Raw genomic sequence first — 23,736 nt, 5'->3', positions numbered from 1 at the left:
TCTTAACTCACTTGTATCGTAAATATCTATTAAACTATCTGAGAGAGATATTAATCTATGGCTATTGCTACTTCGATTTTTTCAAAAAACACAAAACATCTTTTTAAAAATAAGCACCAAATTAATCACACAAACCAAATAGACATTTGAAGCATTTTGATAATTCCTTATTAAATTCCCTCAATCGGAGGCCTTGGACCCATTGCGATACCCCTGTATTTCTCCAAAAAAATCCTATATGGGTATTTCGCCAATGCAAGAAAATCTACAAAATAAAATAGTTATTTTTTGTAAACACTTCAGCGTTAATCCCAAACGGAAACTACTTGTCAGAAATTAGGTTTACAGATATACAAATTTGCCTAACGAACAAAACAATGCTTAACGTTTCGGAAAGTTTATCTCTTTCAGTCGTCGGAAGCAAAAAATATACAAAGAATAAAGAAAAAAAGTATTTAAAATATTTAAATTCAACTATTCGAGCTTTTTAAAACAGATACGTCTACAAAAACCGTTGACGTTCTGTTAAAATGACTACTTCAAAATTAACAATTACTTAATAAGGTAAAACCAAAAAGCCCCAAACTTTCTGTATGGTTATTTTTAATTTTTACGTATGTTATGTTTATTTATGGTATGCTCTTTAAAATCAAAGAAGCGATTGCCATACATTACTAACATCTACAGATGCATGAGCAATACATTTATTATTTATTTTTATTAGATTGTATTAAAAAAGTCTCTTTTCTTTTTCTTTTAGAGGCTATCGCTTTTTTCATTATGATTTTGGCGTTATTAAAATTTATTCTGTGCCCTGTGTCCCATGAATACTGACAAATATTAGATTTGTGAAAATCTCTCTTTCTTAAATAATAATATTTATGTTCTTTAATTCGAACAGTTAAGGGGGAGTCTAGATGTTTCACCAATGTAAAATTCATCGCATTCACATGGTATTTGGTATATTACATTTTATTTATTTTTTTATTATTTTTTTAAAGTATGATGGAGATGCCTGCATACATTTTTTAATGATTTGAGAGTTAAATGATTTTTTTATCTCTAAAGAAAAATTAAATCATATGTGTAAAACTTTCTTTTTAAAAGAAATAAACGAAATTTAAAATCATCTTTAATCTAAAAACATAGTGTTCAACGGTTAACAACTATATTTATGAAAACGATATGTTCTTCCTGAGTCCTATACTGGTTCGATGATCAAGGTAGAAATTATATAAATAGGAAAATCGTTATTCCTCGAGTAATCTAGTGACATATTGTAGCAAATATGACGTCCGGTTTCAAAAGTAACACAGTTGCTGGTTTCTTAGTTTTGGCGCTATGTCAAAATGTATATGGTTCTCATATATCATCACGTGGTATGTAGAATTTCTTTTTAGTAATTAGTAAAATTTAAAATAAGTTAAATTTCTGACACATTAATTTTGAAAAAAAATACTAGATGACCCATTATTCAGAAAAAGCGCATTTAAATAATAACGTCTTCTTCAAACTAACCCCCCATACTAAAATACTCAATATTTCTTGATATACACAGAGTGAACTAAAATTATATATTTCTATTTCCTACTGCAAATCGCACATCCTTTATACAGGGTGACCCAGGCAGAGCGTGCATTAGAAGTTTCTGGAGAACTACAATATCTAGATCGGAATTTTTTTGCACATCATTGTTTCACAACGAGATCTATCGATTAAAAATATTTTCAATATGGCAACACTTCCGTAAATAGCGGAAGTTAACAGCAACTTTCTTATTTTAAATGGGTACCCCTAATTTTTATTACAAGTATGTTATCGTTTGTGTCCAGGAAGGGTTCATAGTTTCATAGATGTCGATTTTCGAAAGAAATCAGTACTTGTATATTATTTCCTATATTTTTCATTTTATTGATTTTATGGAAAGCACTGTTTATTAAAATGTTGTATCCTATGTTATAGGGCTTGTTTCTCTCTACAATTTCCTGTCTCACAATGTACCGTTTGTGTCCGGGAAGGGATCATAGTTTCATAGATGTCGATTTTCGAAAGAAATCAGTACATGTATATTATTTCGTATAGTTTTCATTTTATTAATTTTATGGAAAGCACTGTTCATTAAAATGTTGTATCCTATGTTATAGGGCTTGTTTCTCTCTACAATTTCCTGTCTCACAATGTACCGTTTGTGTCCAAGAAGGGTTCATAGTTTCATAGATGTCGATTTTCGAAAGAAATCAGTACATGTATATTATTTCGTATAGTTTTCATTTTATTAATTTTATGGAAAGCACTGTTCATTAAAATGTTGTATCCTATGTTATAGGGCTTGTTTCTCTCTACAATTTCCTGTCTCACAATGTACCGTTTGTGTCCAAGAAGGGTTCATAGTTTCATAGATGTCGATTTTCGAAAGAAATCAGTACTTTTATATTATTTCCTATATTTTTCATTTTATTGATTTTATGGAAAGCACTGTTCATTAAAATGTCGTATCCTATGTTATAGGGCTTGTTTCTCTCTACAATTTCCTGTCTCACAATGTACCGTTTGTGTCCAGGTTGTTCATCATAGTTTAGAACCCATCATAGTTTCATACAGATGTCGATTTTCGAAAGAAATCAGTACATGTATATTATTATTTCATATATTTTTCATTTTATTAATTTTATGGAAAGCACTGTTCATTAAAATGTTGTATCCTATGTTATAGGGCTTGTTTCTCTCTGCAATTTCCTGTCTCACAATGTACTGTTTGTATCCAAGAAGAGTTCGTAGTTTCATAGATGTAGATTTTCGAAAGAAATCAGTACATGTATATTATTATTTCGTATATTTTTCATTTTATTGATGTTCTCTGTAAAATTTTATGAATTTGGATATTGAACACTCTTAAACATTAACCGTTTTTGAAAAAAATAATATTTAAAAATTTTGGGCGAAAAAAACTGCCTAAATTTGTTTACCCTAAACGTCAAATTTAGTGATTACACAGTCACTGTGACTCAAAGAGAAGACATTAGAATGTGGCTATCTATTTCAAAATTAAATTGTTCGAATGTCATATTATTATAATATTGGCCCTAGCTGTCATGGAATTGAGCGATTAAAAAATGATCATAAATATTTTTTTTTCAAATGGAACCCCACTTTTTTTATTTCACTAACTCAAAATAAAAATTCTAGAATACACTAATACAATAATAATTATAAAATGTTTATACCACATAATATACTTTTATATTATTGAAACGAAATATTTTTAATAAATATGATATTTTCAGACTCTGATGATGATTACAACTCAGAGGATATTGGCAAAATGTATTACGTATCTCCAGACAAAGGCAACTTTTTTCAAGCTTTGCTTTTTTGCACTTCTGCTGGAATGGAGTTGGCCACAGTCGAAAACGAATCCGAAACAGCTGTTTTAAATAAAACATTAGAACATGAAGACAAATTAAAAGGTTTGTATAAGTACAATTTATTATTAATGAATGATTAAATTTAAATAAATAAAAAGTCTAAACTTTTGAGTACTATTTTTGTTATAAATATTTGTTTCCGCACATATTCCACGGCTATTACTTTTCGAGATACAGCCAAGAGCTATTGTTAGTGGGACATCCGGTACAAATAAACTTAGACTTTTCTGTCGTTTTTCAGAGGGGTGGAAAAATGGCTATTGGTTGTCCGGATCGAGTCTGGCCTATCCCGAAACCCTGGAGTTTTACTGGACTTCGACAGGACAAAAAATGATCTACACCAACTGGGCGAAATCTGAACCTGACAACGCGAAAAAGGAGCAGTTCTGCGTGGCAGCTGCGCTTATTAAAAATAAAATCGTCTGGGGCGACAACGAGTGCAAGAATGTCATGAAATACATTTGTCAAACGAAACGTTCCTGCTGTAATAATTAGCATTTTAAATAATGTGTTATTAGCTTAGTTCAAAGAATATACCTAGCTAGAAAAAGAATGGACTCTGCCATACTGAAAAATGGTCCTACAGAAGTGGCGCCATCTATTGAGTAGGGCTTGTTTTAAATTGATCGAAGCGCGGGCTTTTTAAATGAACGTATTTATTAAATTTTACTCTAAAATAATTAAATTTGATTATTAAATCTTATTTTTTACACAAATTCAACAATACAATAACAAGTATCGTTGTGATATGTAAAAAATAAGATTTAAAAGTATAATTTATACAATTATTAAATAAAATTAAGGCCAAACATGTGAAATATTATTTATTATTTAAAGTTTTTATTTATAAGTGAAATATTTAAGCATCGTTTATTATAATAAAACAAGACCAACGTAATACGCCCAAAGTTTTGTAAATGGTATAAATATAAATAGGTACTTAAATGATGGCAAAAATAAAAGACTTACATTATATTTTTAGGGCCACAAACAAAAGGAATTGTATAATTAAAACACATATAACAAATTACAGTTTGAAAAACGTTTTTATAATCATTTATTTGATAATATCACAAAACATCCCCCTTTAGAACTTCGTCTGTCATGTTAAGAAATGAAAGTAAATAATAAAGCGCCTCTCGTGTTTGTTCGCACTCAAAAAATTTCAATTAATGCCTGTATATATTTTAATATATTTTTTAAATTTACATTTTTTTAATTGTAAAGTAATATATTACATAGCAATTATGTCAATTACAGGATTACAAGCTTGTTTTCTAACATTTTTTAAATAAAACGAATTATAAAATTTCAATATATGTATATTTGTCGTAGGTATGAAAAAAGTAAAATATAAAATGGACAAACGCTTACTTACATTGCAATAAAACTTCCACTTTTAGTTTTGCAATCCAAACGCAATATTTCTATTTCACAAATAAAAATATCCGACAACACTAAAATCACTGAAATTTCCGCGGCTGACAACGAAAACTGAAAAATATAACGGCACTTTTTGTTTTGAACCTGCATATCAACATTACGGTGTACTATTATGTGTTTGTTGTTGAAATAATATAAAATATCTAATTATAACTTGTAAATTTTAATATTTTAACATGATTTTAACTACTTTTGACAATAACCTTTACAATAACTCCTAACTAACTTTTTGTTATCAAGATGACATTTTAGACGGCAACTGACATATATGTCATAATATTTGAATCTTAAATATATATGTAATATAATTTAAATTACTATAATGCAACTGTATACTTAGAAAACATTTATACATTCACAAAATACAACAAAGTCTAATAATATAGTTTGAAAACAATGAATATTGAATTAAAATTGAAAAAGTTAAGCCCGACCCCTTGTGTCAAAATTAGAAGATTAAATTTTCGCAATTTTTACACCATTTGATGACCGGTGGCGCCTCTAGTGTTTGTTCGGGCGGTTAGGCTTTTACTCCCGCTTATGGCCATTAAAGAAAAAGTTCTAAAGGGGGATGTTTTATGGATAATATTATAATTGGCGCTATGACAACGACAATATTTTTTGAGAATTTGACAATAATATGACAATGGCGTTGGAAACTATGGAAACTACAAAAAAATTCTGATTTAACGCCATCTGGCAATAACTAGTAGCAACTTCTTAACCTAAAAATTAATTGCACTACCACCTAGTGACTAGGGCTGGAACTATTTTATTTGAGATTTCCATGGAAACGGTGGAACCGCTTTTGCTATTTCACTTTCCCGCCCATTTCCCGCCCCTGGCTTAGTTATTAGGTTTGTTTCAACCTTTAAATAAGAAGACTAAGGAAGGAGCATAATGCTATCCATGTATTCATGCATGGTGGGCGGAAAAGCCACCATAAAAGCTCTCTAGGGTGGGGATCCTTGACAGTTCTGTTTGACGATTCATTTGACACATTTGAATTTGATTTGAAATTTTGTGGATTTGTCAGTCTTTACGGAGCTTATTTTATGTTATTTATTATTTATTCTACTACTGATAGTTGTATAAAGGTAGTAAATCTAGATGGAAATTGTGGTAGAACTTAAATTAACAGTGACACTATCGCGATTTATCGAAAAAGGCCCTAAAATAGTTGGTTCTGTAGCGTGCGGTAGATCTCGGCAAAAATTGAGTGAAATAATGGAACAACTTTTCGCTAGTAAGTGACTATATAATATACATACGTGTAGTTAACCGATCATTTATGAAATTCACTTAAATTAACTAAATTATATATTTTTCTTGCATTTTTAGCTTTTATTTATTACTTGTCAAAGATTAGATGTCAAAGAATTTAGATACGTTAATTTGACTTCCCTGCTTCAGTAGCGTATCGGATGTTTGTGTTAATAAATACTTATTATAACTTATCTATTTTTATTAGAATTATATATTTTTATAACAATTTTAATAACTACCAACATTTATTCACAACATAAAATAAAACAACAAATTATTGAGTCTACCCCACGTCTACCCTACATCATAGTTTTACATTTTTTAAATAAAATTAGAACGACACTGATAAACCGGAATTTAAGTCGGCCATATTTGAGGCCCATCGCGGTGTACCTAAGATTTTTGATATGCTCCTTCCTTAGTCTTCTTATTCAAAGATGTGAACTAATCTGTTCAAGGTCACATAAAACTTAATCCCAGTGCCGTGGTGTTTCAAGTTATATAATAATCAAGATATAATCTGTTGTAATTTGTTGGTTTAACTGTCAAAGTCTTGTCAAAACATATATTTGGTTATAAATATAAACTGGAATGCCCCATTGGTCGCACTGCAAGCACACCAATGGACTAACGCACAAAAACGAATCAATCAAAGAAACGCGATATAGTATCGTCTTTGTCAATCACGCTAACATTTTAGAATAAGTAGGAGGAGCGCAGGCAAATGATTAGACCGGGCCTTTAAAAACCTACGTCTGCGGTAAAAATGTACGTTTTTAATGTAAAAATGATAGCGAGCGTGTCGATTCTAACTTCATCAAGTGACGAATCACTCCCAAACATTCGTGGCGTTTAATATAGCTAGAACCACAAAACACATACACAAGAAGAAGTGCGAGCGCCTTGCTAAATATTGGAAAGTGAAATTGACGTTTAAATTTGACACTGTTGACAAGTCTACTGCTACTAGCGCCCCCAATTTCGCTTGTAGGAACTACGGACTAAATTGTCACGCATGGCGGGAAGTTTAAAAAAAATAAAAAAATTTATTTCTTCGTTTATTTTTAATTATGACATACACAAAAACACAAAAAATACACCATTTTTTAAAAATATGTTTAATATCAATATCAAATATACAACAGAAATTAATTTCACCACAATAAATTAATAAAATTAAAAGAATAATGTTACAAGTAGATCAAGAGACAAAATTAATTATAACAAAACTGAAAAAAATGGCGTCATAGATGGCTTAGAAATAAAAGATATATCATAATTTTGAAAGTAAAATTATATGGGAAATGTCTTCGATCATCATTTTTAAGCCAACTGGACGATTATTTCAAACATACAAGCTGAGTTCGTTCATAGTGCTCTGAGAAATCTAGATAAACAAAGAATAATAAATTAAAAGTATTCCAGGGGAAAAGAGAGGAAAAACCTGTATCGTCTCTGATATCTGTCAGGGTATTGTTGAAAGTGTCATCTTTTTGCTCGAAGTTTTCAGGTCGATCAAAAAGATGACATTTACAACAATACTTTGCTGTAACTTTCACAAATATCAGAGAGAGTACATACAGGTATTGCCTCTCTTTTCCTCTGGGATGCTTTATATCTGTTGTTCTTTGTTTATCTATATTTCTCAGAGCATAATGCCGAACACGACTACAGTATATAATAATTTCAATATCCGAAGTGGAAAGAAAAAAGATCACCTTTCTGTTTTGTACTATGGTCCCTTTCTTCCGATGGCTCATCTCGTTGATATTTAGGAAGGATAAATAGGAAGGAAAATATAAAATTCAATTTGATTTGATGATCCTTTTCTGTCACCTAAAATCAGGAGAACGACAATGAGCATGTTAAGATGAAAAAAAAATTATCAACACTTACCTACACGTTAGTCCGAGGAGTTTTATTAAAAACCTATATTTGCCTAAATAATTTATGTATTAAATTTGCAAAGCAAAATGCAGCGTGTAAACAAAAGAAATAAAATGGCGACAAGTCAACGTCAACGACCCGACAAGGAGAAAAGTGGTATTTGAATAACAAATTATGGGTCACCAAAAATTGTTTTTGTCTCCTTTCAACGCACACTTTAGAAAGAAAAAGAGATGAACTGGAATACGGAAAGAACGTCAAGGTTTTATCTGTCACTCTTGTCAATAATTTATCGGTAAGGAAGATTCCTAGAAAATCGCTTCTAGTCAAGTTTTCAACCATTGCCAGTTCTCCCATAAGAAGTGTCATCCACCTGGCTAGAACGGTGATCGGGATTGCCAACATAGGATTTGTACGCGTGCGTCGACTTGGACAATTCTGTTCCTATACCAAAACTAAATGCGCATTAGAATGGCTTTTGAACTGATTTTAGAATCAATTTCATAACCTAATTTTTAATTATTAATATATGTTAGACTTATACACTCAGATGCAAAGAAACGCAACGGAGAAATTTTTGCTCAAATTTAAAGTGTTATATTTTTGTTACTTTTAGTCCTATTTTCATGATTTTTTAGCAAACTGTATATAATTATTTTAACTTTAATTCGAAAACTAAGTTTTTTTTTATAAACTTTAGCATATTATACAGAGTTAATCGAGGGCTTGTTTTTTCACCTTTTACGGTCAGAACCATGTTTCCTGAGCATTTTGCATTTTGTTCATTTCAATACATGCTTTGGTTAATTTTTAAGAGCGAAATGAACTGATCACGATCAATTTACAATTTTTTCAGTTAATATTACTTTTTGATATATTTTTTTAATATGACGAGATGGTTTTGGTGACTATTGGCGTAACGTCATATTACGCTGCATTGGATAATCTATACTAAATTAGGAAAAATGTTAAAGACTTGTAAAAAATACCCTAATACTTGGTATTGCCTCCCTTGGCTGCTATGACTACCTGTATACGTCCGTTCATTCTCTCATTGAGGCTGCATATCTCATAGTTCACAATAATCACCAAAGCCGCCTAACATATTGAAAAAAACAGGGACTTTTGTCATTCTTTAAATTCTGGTAAAAAAAAAATTGTATTTCTATGAAAACATTTCCAAAGCACCTTTTTACGTAGAATTTAATGGTTTAAGTATATTTTTTTAAATTAATAATTTAAGAGTTATCAACAGAAAAATTGATTTTTTATTTGGGACACCCTCTATATTTTTAATTAACTAAAAAGAATTTAAGATTACCTTTCCAAAAATATAGCACACTTGATATTTTGTTATAATCCTCTTCGAAATACAGAATTTTTAAAAGTTCGCCACTTTTAACTAGTAGGCTTTGGACCCCTTGTTGATGATATGCCCTTAATGGAACTCGAAAACATATTTTTCCGCCGCCTCTGAACGCTGAAGTTATCAGCAAATTTTTGCAGCCAATTTCAAGAATAATTGAATAGCTAACCAAGATCCCAGCCGCTGGCCGTCGAGGCCGCCTGACTTAGTGCTCATGGATCTAATCCTATGGATATATTTGCGGAAGAATAAAGGTTCCGTATTCTTCCGTATAATCTAGACAAGAATTAGAAATACTTAGCAGTTATGAGAGGGTATCTTTCACCCCCACTGAGTTAATGACTGTCCATAACAGAAGACGGTCGATATGTCGAACACCTGTAGCAAAATATCATGTCTTGGTTTGCTATTTATTTTTATTGTTATTAGATATAGTTTAAATGTGTTGATGTTGGTTAAATATATTTTAAATTGTTATAAAATTCCGCATCTCTCATAGCAAATATTATTTTCGTTTTAATTGATGTTCAGAGCTAGAATTTTTTTGTATTACAGCCGGTGCCGTTCAAAGCCTACTTATTTAAAGCGGGCGAATTTTTATATACTCTATATCTCGAAGAGGAATCGAGCAAAATGTCAAGTATGTTATATTTTTAGAAAGGTAATTTTAAATTATTTTTAATAAATTAAAAATATACAGGATCTCCCATATAAAAAATCAAATTTTCTGTTGATAATTCTTAAATTATTAATTTTAAAAAAATTATACTTAAACCATTAAATTCTACGTAAAAAGGTGCTTTGGAAATGTTTTCATAAAAATACAAAATTTTCCATAGCAAAAAAGTTTTAACAAACAGCGATTTGTTAAAAATGCATATTTTTTAAAAACACCCCGTAACTCCGAAGCGGTAACAGATATCGATATGCGGTTTTCACCATCATGTTTTTGACAAAAATTGAGCTCCAGACACCGATATTATGTAAGAGCGAGTAAGAAAAATATTTTTTTTTTTATGTAGCATAATATATGAAAGGTGTTAATATCAATTTAATATTCAAACAACATAAACAAAAGAAGCTAAACTCACCTTAGATGCCGGGACACTTGTGTAATCGAACTAGTGTACTCAAACTCTTGTGTAAACACTCACTCTCTGATCACGCAATTTGCAATCTATAAAAATAAAATTTACTTGAGCATCACTGGAAAATACACATGATCACATCACCATAATCGAGTATATAAAATAGTTAAATATTTTTGTTGTTTCCTAGCTAAGCGACAAGGCGTCTTTCCTACACACAAAAGGGATGGCCACAAAGCGACATAGCATAATATTGTTGTTCCGCAGCTAAGCGACAAGGCGTCTTTCATACACACAAAAGCGATGGCCACAAAGCGACATAGCTTAATATTGTTGTTCCGCAGCTAAGCGACAAAGCGTCTTTCCCACGCACAAAAGGGATGGCCACAAAGCGACATAGGATAATATTGTTGTTCCGCAGCTAAGCGACAAAGCGTCTTTCCCACGCACAAAAGGGATGGCCACAAAGCGACATAGCATAATATTGTTGTTCCGCAGCTAAGCGACAAGGCGTCTTTCCCACACACAAAAGGGATGGCCACAAAGCGACATAGCTTAATATTGTTGTTCCGCAGCTAAGCGACAAGGCGTCTTTCCCACGCACAAAAGGGATGGCCACAAAGCGACATAGCATAATATTGTTGTTCCGCAGCTAAGCGACAAGGCGTCTTTCCCACACACAAAAGGGATGGCCACAAAGCGACATAGCTTAATATTGTTGTTCCGCAGCTAAGCGACAAGGCGTCTTTCCCACGCACAAAAGGGATGGCCACAAAGCGACATAGCATAATATTGTTGTTCCGCAGCTAAGCGACAAGGCATCTTTCCCACGCACAAAAGGGATGGCCACAAAGCGACATAGCTTAATATTGTTGTTCCGCAGCTAAGCGACAAGGCGTCTTTCCCACGCACAAAAGGGATGGCCACAAAGCGACATGGCTTAATATTGTTGTTCCGCAGCTAAGCGACAAGGCGTCTTTCCCACGCTCAAAAGGGATGGCCACAAAGCGACATAGCTTATTATTGTTGTTAAACAATTTGAGTCATACGTAAAAATATAAAACACTCCAAAATAATAATACTAAATACCATTTGATAATTTGCCAGGTATTATAAATCACACCCAATAAATATTACTAAAATACTCTTTGATAAATAGCTGTCCATTACGTATCTATAATAAATAACGCTAAAACACTCTTTGATAAACATCTATCTTTTAACTAAACTATATTAAAATGCCCTTTGATAAATACTTGTCTACTATAAAACACACACACACACACACAAAAGTAATATTAAAATACCCTTCTCTATCTACTACTAAAGCTCAATAACTGTTAACTTAATAATAATAACTACCCTCATACAAATCCCAGTAATGCCCGTGAGTGAACAAAATACACTCACCTGTATAATACTTCATTCCTTCTATTCAGTCCCAGAAATATTTTCTACACAATTATAATCTGAATTTAATATTTTTTTAATAAATGGCGACGTTAGTCAAAATAGTCATCAACAATGCAAACCGCATCGTCTAGGAAACGACATTTTATACATGCGGTCAAGAAAAGTCAATTAGAGATTCAAATAAAATATTATTTCTTAAAATAACACAATTTAATATAAACAATTTTTTAACGGAAAACAAGACTCTTACAATTAGTTTTTGTCTATCTCCTATAGAAAATGGTGTTTCCATTTAAACGCGTCGAATTTAACCCACCCTGTACACTTTCTTAATTCGGTGGGAGTACCTCTTTATTCTGATGTTCTATATTTATTTCGTCATCCTCTTGCTTAATAATATTAACTAAATAAAAATGGAAAAAATTACTTTTAGTAGATGACAAGCAAATTAATATTTAGCCAAGAGTCATTGTTCAGTCAAAATTCAAGATTTCTCTGGGGGGTGCCGAGCAGTACCTGTGGGGGCACCCCTCAGCACCCCTGCAGTTACGCCAATGCCCTTATGTTATTCTGCCAAGCTTCAGTAAATCCTAAAATACCTACCTTGTCCCCCTACGATCATACAAAATATCAAATAATTAAAACAATATTTTTAAATCAAATTTTTATAAATTCATTTTAACAACCCCACTATAATTCTTAACAAACTACACCTATGATCATAGGTAATAATAAAAATAGTACCTAGTATTAATGTATGAGAAAACTGAAGTTCTTGCCATAAACTGGACATATTCTACTTTTTATCTCAACTGGAAGTCGTACCATCAGCCAAGCAAATTATAATATCTAACGAAGAGTGTACCATATAAGGAAAAAGTCCCTAACCAGAAATCAAGAGATGTTGCTCATTAAAACTGCAAAGAATTAAAAATAAAAGGAGCAGTGGTTTTATCAGGACCCAAGTAAAAGATATTTTACAGCGATGATTTTAAGTAATTGTATATCGAGACAGAGTTAAGATAACATTTTTTTTCTTAAAGAAACCCTTGTTATATATATTTAAATATTATTTTCTCAGTCTCAACGTTATTCAAGTTAATAATTTTGTTTATATTATATTTTCACTGTAGTCCTGTACTGTACAAATCCAGAAATTATATATATACAACATGAAATGTATAGGTATTTCAGAAATATAGCGACATCAAGCGAATATGACGTTGATTATAAGAAAAATTGCATTTGTTAGCTTCTTAGCTTTGATATTGTGTGAAACGATATATGGTTCAGCAATCCCACAATCTGGTAAGTTGAAAAAATCAATAATACCTTTGCTTATTAATAAGAAACTGAGAATATTATTATTTTATTTATTAGTATACATATAATATATTTTATCAAAATATACAAATTTATCTAAAAAACAAACAAATAGTTAACCCTTTATAAAGTATGCCTCCCTCATAGTCAAAAATTTATACAGGGTATTCAATAATATTTGCCACATATGGAAAAAGTACGTATGGTAAAAACTAATAATATGTTAATTTGAAAAACCAAAAAAATAATTTGTTAATATCAAGATTGTGTAGGCCGTTTAATGCAGCCAATTAAAAGTTATTTTTGTTATTTTGTTGAAATTTCGATAACAGCTACCTAAATTTTAGTTGACCTTGTATAGCCTGAATTGAAATTTGGCCCTAAAAGTTATACAGGGCGAGACAAAATTAATATGGAACATTAATCACTTTTAAAAGCAAGTTACTCCTTTATTTTTAATGGAACACCCAGTATATTGTTTCAGTGTTCAATGGGGAATTTATATATCCTCAAAATATTATTAAGGTTGCCTATCCCTCAAACTAAGATTTTCCTAGATATTTTAATTTTTATGATCTTGCGTCAGTAGATCTTTATTATTTGAAAAAATCTAGGTTGTGGCTGTGATATACCTTTTGTTAATTTAACAAAAAATAAAAAATTGTAGAGTAAAATACTCAACAGTAATAAAAAGATACACGTTTAAACTTGTTTTTTTGTTTAAACGTTTTTAACTAATAGAATCATATCAATTCTCTCTGATGTAGGATAAGTTTGCATTTTCGGCAAATTTCTGAGATTTTTTTTTGTTTTAACTGACACAAAATGATAACTAGCTGTTAAAGTTGGACTGATTAGACAGCTATGTTGAAGTAACGTCAGACATATCATAGCCACCTAGATTTTAACAAATAATAAAGATCTACTCAGATCCAATCATCTAAATGAAAATATCTAGGAAAATCTTCGTTTGAGGGGTAGGCAACCTTAATAGTATTTTGAACAGACATGAATTCTCCATTGAACACCGGAATAATATACTGGGTGTTCCATTTAAAATAAAAGAGTGCCATACTTTTGAAGGTGACCAATGTTCAATATTAATTTCGTCTCACCCTGTATAACTTTTTGGATCAAGTTTTAATTTGATTTAAAGTACAATAGTTAATTTAACTACATATTAGGTTATACCGGGTAAATTCCAATTCAGGTAGTTTTTATTGCAATTTAAAAAATGGTTCCTTATTTCTTGAAAATGTTAAATATGTCAAAAATCTGACATTTTAGTCATATACTTCTCTTATAAAACTCACCTTTATTTTTCTCCCAGAATCCGAAAATCAATTAATATATAGGGTGTTCCATTACAAAAAACACAACTTTGATATGTAACTTTTTTTGGGGACACCCTGTAGAACTCTCTATATTTTTAAAAAGTGCTCTAGAAACTGTCGTTCTCCTTGAAAGCTCCGCGGCGTGTGAGAGGCGCCACCCTGTATAAATCAAAATTTTAATTGCAAATCGTGTGGAAGTAATAGCTGACTTCGGGTTTCTCTTATTACCGATTCTGAACCGTCCTAGGACTGTGATGCGTATGCGCAGAAGGAAATATGAAGACATTATTTCATTTGCGCATGCGCTGCAGAGTTCTAGGACGTTTCAGAATCGGTAATAACAAGAACCCGAACAAAGCTAATGACTTCCTAAAATTCAATTTTCAATCAGTACAATAACAGTTTGCACGCTAAGTAACATTTTTTCTACAGTACGTCTGTCCGTTCTGTAGCTACGGGGTATCCGTGAGAGGGGAAACGATATTCTCTCGATGTTTTTTGTAAAAAATTAGACGACGCGTCCCATCAATAAAAATTCGACAAATTTGTAAGTAGCCAATAAAATGAGTGGGCGGAGCGATTTGCGGTGACGTACTCGTCAAGTCGACGTATAAAATATATTGCTGTTTATTTAAATGTTTTTTGTCCGCATTCCTTTCATAGACACAGATCCAGCAGACGTACTGTATATGTGGTAAATACTCTTGAACAAATTTGTATAAAAAGAATTTTGATTTTTTCAGTGTTGGAGATTTCCACAGAAGAGTCAACTCAGTCAGATAACTTACTCAGAAAACTAGGTATTTCGCCACTGAAATATAAAAAAACCTTTAAAAATATTTAGTTATCTAATTAAATAAAACTAAAAAGGTTACTATAAGATTTACGTTAAACATAAATTTTCTCTATATGATGTGCTTAAGAAAATGTATAGGCTACGCGGGTTTAAGCGGCGAGTAAACGAAAAAATTAGTATTAAGGGTGTCATTGAAATGGTGTAAAAAAAATCAGGGGGTGATAGTACTCCTAAAAATAGTAAAGAAAGTTCCTATAAGTATAGGGTGGAAAATGCATATTAAGGGAGTTAGGGGCACTGAAAGGGTGAATTTAAAAAACGGTTGTTTTGAAATTGCAGGCTTAAAAAACGAGTTAAAATTTCGAAAAAAAAAATTCTCTGCCATAAATTATGACCCTAAATCAAATGGTAATACTAAAAAATTATTTGGGAAAGCGAAAAGGGTAGTCTTTGCCAGGGTAGGGGGTTATTTCGCGAATAACTTTTTTGAGGTTATTTTTTTTGCAACGTGGGTTCATTTTTTGAAAACTACATACTTTTTCCTACAAAAAAGGTACTCTTGTTCTACATCGCCCAGAGCGATGGTTTTCGAGAAAATTGAAGACAAAGAGTTTGCTCTGATGGGTTGCCAACTGGTTAATCAACATAAACTTATGAAAGTTATGGCGGTTCAAAAGTAACCAAGTAGTTATTAAATAATTACAGTACGTCTGTCCGTTCTGTAGCTACGGGGTATCCGTGATCGGGGAAACGATATTTTCTCGATGTTTTTCGTAAAAAATTAGAGAACGCGTCCCATCAATAAAAATTCGACAAATTTGCAAGTAGCCAATAAAATGAGTGGGCGGAGCGATTTGTGGTGACGTACTCGTCAAGTCGACGAATAAAATATATTGCTGTTTATTTAAATGTTTTTTGTCCGCATTCCTTTCATAGACACAGATCCAGCAGACGCACTTTAATTGGAAAATCAAAATTTCATGATTTTTAAAACATCTTATTGCTTTAAAAACGAAATAAACCAATTACCAAAATTCCTTATTAAAATAATATATATATATATATATATATATATATGGGATTTGGTTTAAGTATTTAATACTCATTTCCAACTACAGCCTATTGCTGCCTTCCCGTTACCCTACGCCACACATCTCGATTTAGAGCGTCATCAGCTTCTAGGTTACGAGCTTCCATTGCTTCCGTAACCGTTCCGTTCCAGGATTTTCTAGGTCTACCTCTCTTTCTTCTGCCCTGGGGAGCCCATTGAAAAACTCTTTTTGGCCACCTGTTCTCCGGCATACGCAGAACATGTCCAAACCATTTTAAGCTGGATTTTTCGATTCGATCCAGTACTGTCTCCTCCGATGCATTCATGATACGCCTGACCTCGATGTTTGTCTTTTTTTTCCATCCTAGATATACCTGCACTTCTTCTAAGGTAGTCCATTTCAACAACTTGGATTTTGCGCTTCGCGTCTGCACTCAGAGTCCACAGCTCTGAGCCATAGCAAAGAACTGACTCCACCAATGTTCTTCCAAGTCTCTTTTAGTTGTTGCAGATAAGTTTCGGTCCCACCAGAGGCTGTTAAGACATCCAATAACTTGTTTGCTCTTCTGAATTCGGGTTTGTATTTCTTCTTTGCCCAAACCCTCGTTGTTGATAGTAGCACCCAGGTATTTAAATTTGTCTACTTGTTGAATCTGGACGTTATCATTAATGAAGACTTCAAAACAAGTGTTGGAATTGACAGCTAAGTATTCGGTCTTCTTTAGACTAACCTGAAGTCCCCATTTGTTGTATACTTGATAAAGCCTCTTAGTCATGAACTCTAGATCGTATGAGTCCTGCGCAATCACGACCTGATCGTCTGCAAAGCTCAGGGTAAATAGTGTGTTGTCCCCAATGGGTATTCCCATACCTTGATATTTCGTCTTCCATTCCCTAAGGGCTAATTCGACGTAAGCGTTGAAGATCAGAGGAGATAAGCTGCATCCTTGTCGCAACCCTTTTGTGGTGTTAATTGGATTAGATAGCCTGTGTCCTATCTTAACGTACGATTCATTTTCTTTATATAGCTATTTTATTATCTTAAGCAAAGGTCTATCTACTTCTAAGATATTCAATACTTCCCATATCTTGCTGCGGGGAATAGAGTCGTACGCTTTCTCCAAATCAATAAATGCTAGATGGACTTCTTGATCTACTGCTATCTTTTTTTCCATCACCTGCTGCAGGACAAAAAGGTTATCTGTGAAAGATTTCCCCGGTGTGAATCCGCTTTGGTCTTCCGAGATTTGTCACCAATACTGTCCCTGAGCCTACCCTGTAGCACCTTTCCAAAAAGTCGCTGACCGAACTGTTAATGCTTAGGCCTCTATAACAAGCGGGTCGTTACGATTTCCCTTTTAAAATTTTTAATATAATAATATAATAAATTAAAATAATGCATTCCTTAATTCATTCATAGTAAATGTTCAAAGTGACCACCATTCATTTTAATGCAGACATCTGATCTTCTCCAAGATCTGTGTACCTTGTGAAATATCCTTGGTGTTGTCCAAATTTGATTGGAACAGTCAATAATGCCAATTTGATAATGTGTTGCCGTAGTTGCTCTTCAGTATTAATCGGCACTGAGTACCAAAGCTTTCAAGTGGCCCCAGAAGTAGAAATCTAGTGGATTATTTCGTTTTTTAAAGCAATAAGATGTTTTAAAAATCATGAAGTTTTGATTTTTCAATTAATTATTTGATAACTACTTGGTTACTTTTGAACCGCCATAACTTTCATAAGTTTAGGTTGATTAACCAGTTAGCAACCCATCAGAGCAAACTCTTTGCCTTCAATTTTCTCGAAAACCATCTCTCTGGGCGCTGTGCTACAAGAGTACCTTTTTTGTAGGAAAAAGTATGTAGTTTTCAAAAAATGAACCCACGTTGCAAAAAAAATAACCTCAAAAAAGTTATTCACGAAACAACCCTCTACCCTTGGAAAAACTACCCTTTTCGCTTTTCCAAATAATTTTTCAGTTTCACCATTTGAATTAGGGTCAAAATTTATGGCAGAGGATTTTTTTTCGAAGTCTTATCTCGTTTTTTAAGCCTACAATTTAATAACAACTGTTTTTTAAATTCACCCTTTCAGTGCCCCTAACTCCCTTAATATGCATTTTCCGTCCTATACTTATAGGAACTTTTTTTACTATTTTTAGGTGTACTATCACCCACCGATTTTTTTTTACACTATTTCAATGACACCCTGTATATTGATAATTTCTGATTTCTGCCGTAGAGTGCGCTGCGGTCGGAATTTGTTGAAATCAAGTGAAATGCACCAAACCAATACAAAATCAACAGTACATATTGCAAGAAATTTAAAAATATTAATATTTCTTATATTTTATACATAATAATATTGTTATAAATTTCACCTGGGTTCATTAAATTATATATATACAGGGTTGTTCACCACATACGACACGGAGTATTGTAGCTAAACGATGAGATTTTTACAAATTGTAAGTTTTGGGTTCGATGAAGGACTATTAGAGGTACAATTTAAAAATAATTTTACAAGATACAGAGTGTCCCAAATAAGTAAAAAATATCAAAGTTGTATTTTTTTAAATGGAACACCCTGTATATTATTACATTTTTAGTTTCTACGATTAAAATAAAGGTAAATTTGATTAAGATTTATTATACTTAAACTTTACCGTTTTTGAAATATTTTCAATTTTTTTGAAATTGCAGTAAAAATTTTAAGGCTTCATTTCTCCAAAGGTATCAAAGTTTTTAATACTAAATATTTACTGTAGTTTATTTACTGATCAGTTATTGTGTTGCAATAATAAAAATAATACTACCTTATACAGAGTGTCTAAAAATTTATTTTAAATAATTATTAGCTTCAAACGGCAATAACTTGTTTAATTTAAATGGAACACCCTGTATATTTTACAAGAATCAGATGCACAATTTAATTGTCTATCAAATTATATTATACCATTTTTTACCTTTCTCTTTAAGTTTCCGTAGGAAATGCATTTTCTTGTAATTTAGAACTTATTTATCAATATACCCATGGACTATTGACATTTTAGATTATTTTTAAAGATGTACCAAATTTTTAAAGAGTACAGATACTAATATTGGCCATATAATTCGTTTATTTCATTAAAAAATAAAAAAAAAACTGTTTAAATATTTGTTAAAGAGGACCAATTAATATGATTCCAGTATTCAAACTACATTAACTGACTGTTTGCGTTGATTAATAATAATTGCTCCAAATACTAAAAAACTGAATTTTGTATGGGCATTAGACAGTGTGATAAAAAGTAACATCTTAAAAATGATATTTCATTTTTTAATAAATGCTTATTTATAACAACAAAGGCTTTAATTTGATAACTTATTATTATATTGATTTCTGACTCAAAAATCCACATTTATTTATAATAATTTATTAGCGAACACAATTAAGTATGTCATTAATTAGTATATGGGCGGAAATAATGGTGTTATATTTAATTAATGGTATACCCTTTTATAAAGATTTAAATAGTTTTCTTTTTGCATACAAATGGGCTAGTAATATTATCGTTTTGCTAAAAACGATAATATTACTAGTCTGTACATTTTGTACATTTGTTGCTTTAAAAACAATCTAAAATGTCAATATTCCATAGATATATTGATAAATGAGGTCTAATTTAGAAGAAAATGCATTTTCTACGAAAACTTGAAGGGATAGGTAAAAAATGGTATAATACAATTTGATAGACAATTTAATTGTGCATCTGATTCTCCTAAAATATATAGGGCATTCCATTTAAATTAAAGAAGTTATTGCCGTTTGAAGCTAATAATTATTTAAAATAAATTTTTAGACACTGTGTATAAGGTACTATTATTTTTATTATTGCAACACAATAACTGATCAATAAATAAACTTCATTAAATATTTAGTATTAAAAACATTGATACCCTTGGAGAAATGAAGCTTTAAAATTTTGACTACAATTTCACAAAATTGAAAATATTTCAAAAACGGTAAAGTTTAAGTATAATAAACCTTAATCAAATTTACCTTTATTTTAATCGTAGAAACTAAAAATGTAATAATATAAAGGGTGTTCCATTTAAAAAAATACAACTTTGATATTTTTTATTTATTTGGGACACTATGTATCTTGTAAAAATATTTTTAAATTGTAGCTCTAATAGTCCTTCAACGAACAGCAAAAACTTACAATTTGTAAAAATCTCATCGTTTAGCTACAATACTCCGTGTCGTATGTGGTGAACAGCCCTGTATATATATATAGATATATAATAGAGTATCAATAATTACTTAATGACTACAACAATAAAAAAAAGTATATTTTTGCGCTTGTAGATAATAACGATGTTAATAATTTCTTATTCAATTAAATTCTCAATTAACAAAGTAACATTTCCAATATTAGATCCATAAATAAGTAATTTTCTCTATGTGGCGAATACTTTAGAACAGGTTTGTATAGAAAAAAACAGTAATTTTGATTATTTCAGTGCTGGAGCCTTCCAAAGAAGAGTCTACTGATACCGATACTACTGACAACTTTTCGAAAAAGCTAGGTATTTCGCCACTAAAACAGAAATCTTAGAAAAATATTTAATTACCCATGAGGTACAAGCAAAAAGGTTACTAAGATTTATATTAATTGTTACAACAAATTTGTGAACGAGTAAACAGCTATTGAAAAGTTAGATTCTGAAATAAGTAACCTTTTTACTAAAATAAATATTTCAGTTTTTTAAGTTTTCTGTTTTAATGGCGAAATACATAAATCTTTTTCAATTTTTGAATATGCCGCACAACTATAGACATTATTTATACGTAAACAAATTTAACTCTTTTTAGCATCAAGCAAAAGCTCTAAATCGAAGGAAAAAGTTGACAAAAAGTACTACGTTTCCCCTGACAAGGCTAATTGGTTCAAAGCATTTCTTTATTGCGTTTCTGCTGGATTAGAACTGGCAACGGTGGAAAGCGAAGCTGAAACTGATCTGTTGAACGAGGTTTTGGATAAAGACGATATAAAAGGTTAGTTAACTATGCTTTTTGATTCTATGTGTTATACAATATATAGGGTGTACCGTTTAAAAAATTTGAAATTTCTTAATTTTTAGTAGTTGATATTTATAAATATATTTTGAATACCCTATAGCATCTAACTAAAATATCTTTACATACGTCTTTTTCTATATATCTATAAAATTATCCTACAAATTTTAATTCTCCAACTTCAGAAACAATGGCATCACTGACAATTTTTTACCACACTGCAATCTAACATTTGTTTAAACAAATTTAAATATTACAAAAACTATTATTTTTAGGTATATAACATTATATATAAAAAAGTTAGGGAACTTTACGCAGAATCTAAAAATAAAATAAAAAATAGGGTGTTACATTTAAAAAAACATATGTTAAATTCGCCACACTTTTCTGAAGCACCCTGTATATTCTATAATAATTTTAAAATACGTATCTTAACCTTCCCTATAACTTTTGTATTTAACATTTTTTTGTAAACCTCGAAATAAATGAGATAACGGACTTAATTAAAAAAAATAATTTTACTATTTATTTTAATTTTTTTAGAGGGATGGAAAGAAGGATATTGGTTGTCGGGAAACAGTTTAGCGTATCCTGAAACGCTGGAATTTTACTGGGCCTCTACCGGTCAGAAAATCATATACACAAATTGGGGAAAGGACCAGCCCGACAACGCCGGCAAAAAAGAGTTCTGTATTGGCGTTGGCCTGGTTGGCAAGAAACCCGCCTGGAATGACTATGCCCCCGAAACTGAACTGAAGTATATATGTCAATCTCCACGTCCCTGCTGTTAGTAAACGCCTTGTAGATATTACTACAAAACTTTTACAGTTATCCTATATATAATTAAAATGAGTTTGCTTATTTTCATAAAAGAATATGAGATTAATTTTTAATTTGTTTCCAGCTCAGCCTAAAATTATTGTAATAGTAATAATAAATCATTAAAAATCTATAGTGTCTTTATTTTTGACATGGAATAAAACAAAAAGATCAAAAATAAAGGTTTTCATTTGAAAAAGGAGATTTTTGTATTTTTTTAACGTAATTCCCATCATATTTTTTGAGAACCCTGTATATAATCTAATAACTAGAAAAAGTTTTGTTGTATCCCTGCCTATATTAATTAGATCATGATATTAGTTTTAGGAAAATTCTCTCGGTTTTAAGTTACGCCACTGTTAAAATTATACTGTACCAAGTTTTTCCCACTATCAAGGGCTTATAAAAACATTCATTACCCTTAAAAGCAAATAACCGTCGGACCAAACTCTTTTAGTCATAAATGACCTTTTAATTATTATTAGTCGAAAGTCCCTATTGTAATAATATAGCTTTGTTAGTCATGTCCGTTTCTATACACAAACATTGTAAAGTCTGGAGATTAGTTATCTTTTTCTTGAAGAATCGACACCTTAGTGAACTTTACCCTAAAAATATTAAAAAGTATATTGTACGCCTCTGGCTATTGGGAAGTCGGAGACCGTATTTAAGAAACTGAAGGAGAACACTCCAGAGATTTAATTCGTTTCATTCAGAGGCTCGCTTACTCTAAAACACTCTTCCAAGATGTAGCCTTACCAAACATACTCTCTTTACTTTCGACAGTCTCTTTTATTTTCGATACATTCTTGACAGTTATATTCGGCAATTTCTATATTTACTTGTAAAACTAATTGTAAAAGTTTCCTAAAAATAAAGTACAAAGTATTTAAGATAAAGTGTAAGTTATTTATTATAAATAAAAAATCGGTAAAAAAACTTTTAAGTTAAACGGTTTTATCTTATGTGCACTGAAAACTAGAAAATAATAATAACAATTAGGTATTTTGAACTACTAGTTCAGAAATATTTTAGTACTAGGCAGAATAGCTTTTAGGCATATTAGACTAAAATAAAAACGTGGGGCCCCTCTGAAATCCTACCTATGGCAAAGCATATCTTTATACTTTGGTAGATAATGTCGATGCAATCCACACTTAGTATAGAAGAAAATATTACAGCAATAGTTAATGGGCCCCACGTTTTTATTTTAGTCTAATATGCCTAAAAGCTATTCTGCCTAGTACTAAAATATTTCTGAACTAGAAGTTCAAAATACCTAATTGTTATTATTATTTTCTAGTTTTCAGTGCACATAAGATAAAACCGTTTAACTTAAAAGTTTTTTTACCGATTTTTTATTTTCTAGTTTTTAGTATTTAACGGAAATGCCTACCGAGTATTCCTCATTCTATTTAATTCATTTAGTGCATCATTATTACATGGTTTTTAACCTGATAA

At 31.2% G+C, this 23,736-nt stretch overlaps 2 protein-coding genes across 5 annotated transcripts; both read left to right on the top strand.

Annotated features, from left to right (window-relative positions):
- Positions 1–1,005: 1,005 nt before the first annotated feature.
- On the top strand, positions 1,006–4,099 carry LOC115876567 (perlucin-like). Its single transcript, XM_030892382.1, has 3 exons — positions 1,006–1,379; positions 3,285–3,467; positions 3,667–4,099. Exons 1-3 carry the CDS (start codon positions 1,289–1,291, stop codon positions 3,918–3,920), a joined length of 528 nt encoding a protein of 175 aa, XP_030748242.1. The 5' UTR covers positions 1,006–1,288; the 3' UTR covers positions 3,921–4,099.
- An 8,974-nt stretch (positions 4,100–13,073) lies between these two features.
- On the top strand, positions 13,074–22,354 carry LOC115876566 (C-type lectin 37Db-like). 4 transcript variants are annotated; one of them, XM_030892377.1, is made up of 5 exons: positions 13,074–13,196; positions 15,289–15,345; positions 20,901–20,966; positions 21,253–21,435; positions 22,000–22,354. In XM_030892377.1, exons 1-5 carry the CDS (start codon positions 13,106–13,108, stop codon positions 22,245–22,247), a joined length of 645 nt encoding a protein of 214 aa, XP_030748237.1. In that variant the 5' UTR covers positions 13,074–13,105; the 3' UTR covers positions 22,248–22,354. The 4 variants fall into 4 exon arrangements, with proteins under 4 accessions (XP_030748237.1, XP_030748239.1, XP_030748240.1 ...); XM_030892379.1 differs by lacking the exon at positions 15,289–15,345; XM_030892380.1 differs by lacking the exon at positions 20,901–20,966.
- Positions 22,355–23,736: the final 1,382 nt, after the last annotated feature.

The sequence above is a fragment of the Sitophilus oryzae genome, unplaced genomic scaffold (assembly GCF_002938485.1).
Source record: "Sitophilus oryzae breed Bouriz unplaced genomic scaffold, Soryzae_2.0 scaffold_1436_pilon_pilon, whole genome shotgun sequence".
NCBI classification, from domain to species: domain Eukaryota; kingdom Metazoa; phylum Arthropoda; class Insecta; order Coleoptera; family Curculionidae; genus Sitophilus; species Sitophilus oryzae.
This window is presented reverse-complemented; position numbering and strand designations above follow the sequence as displayed.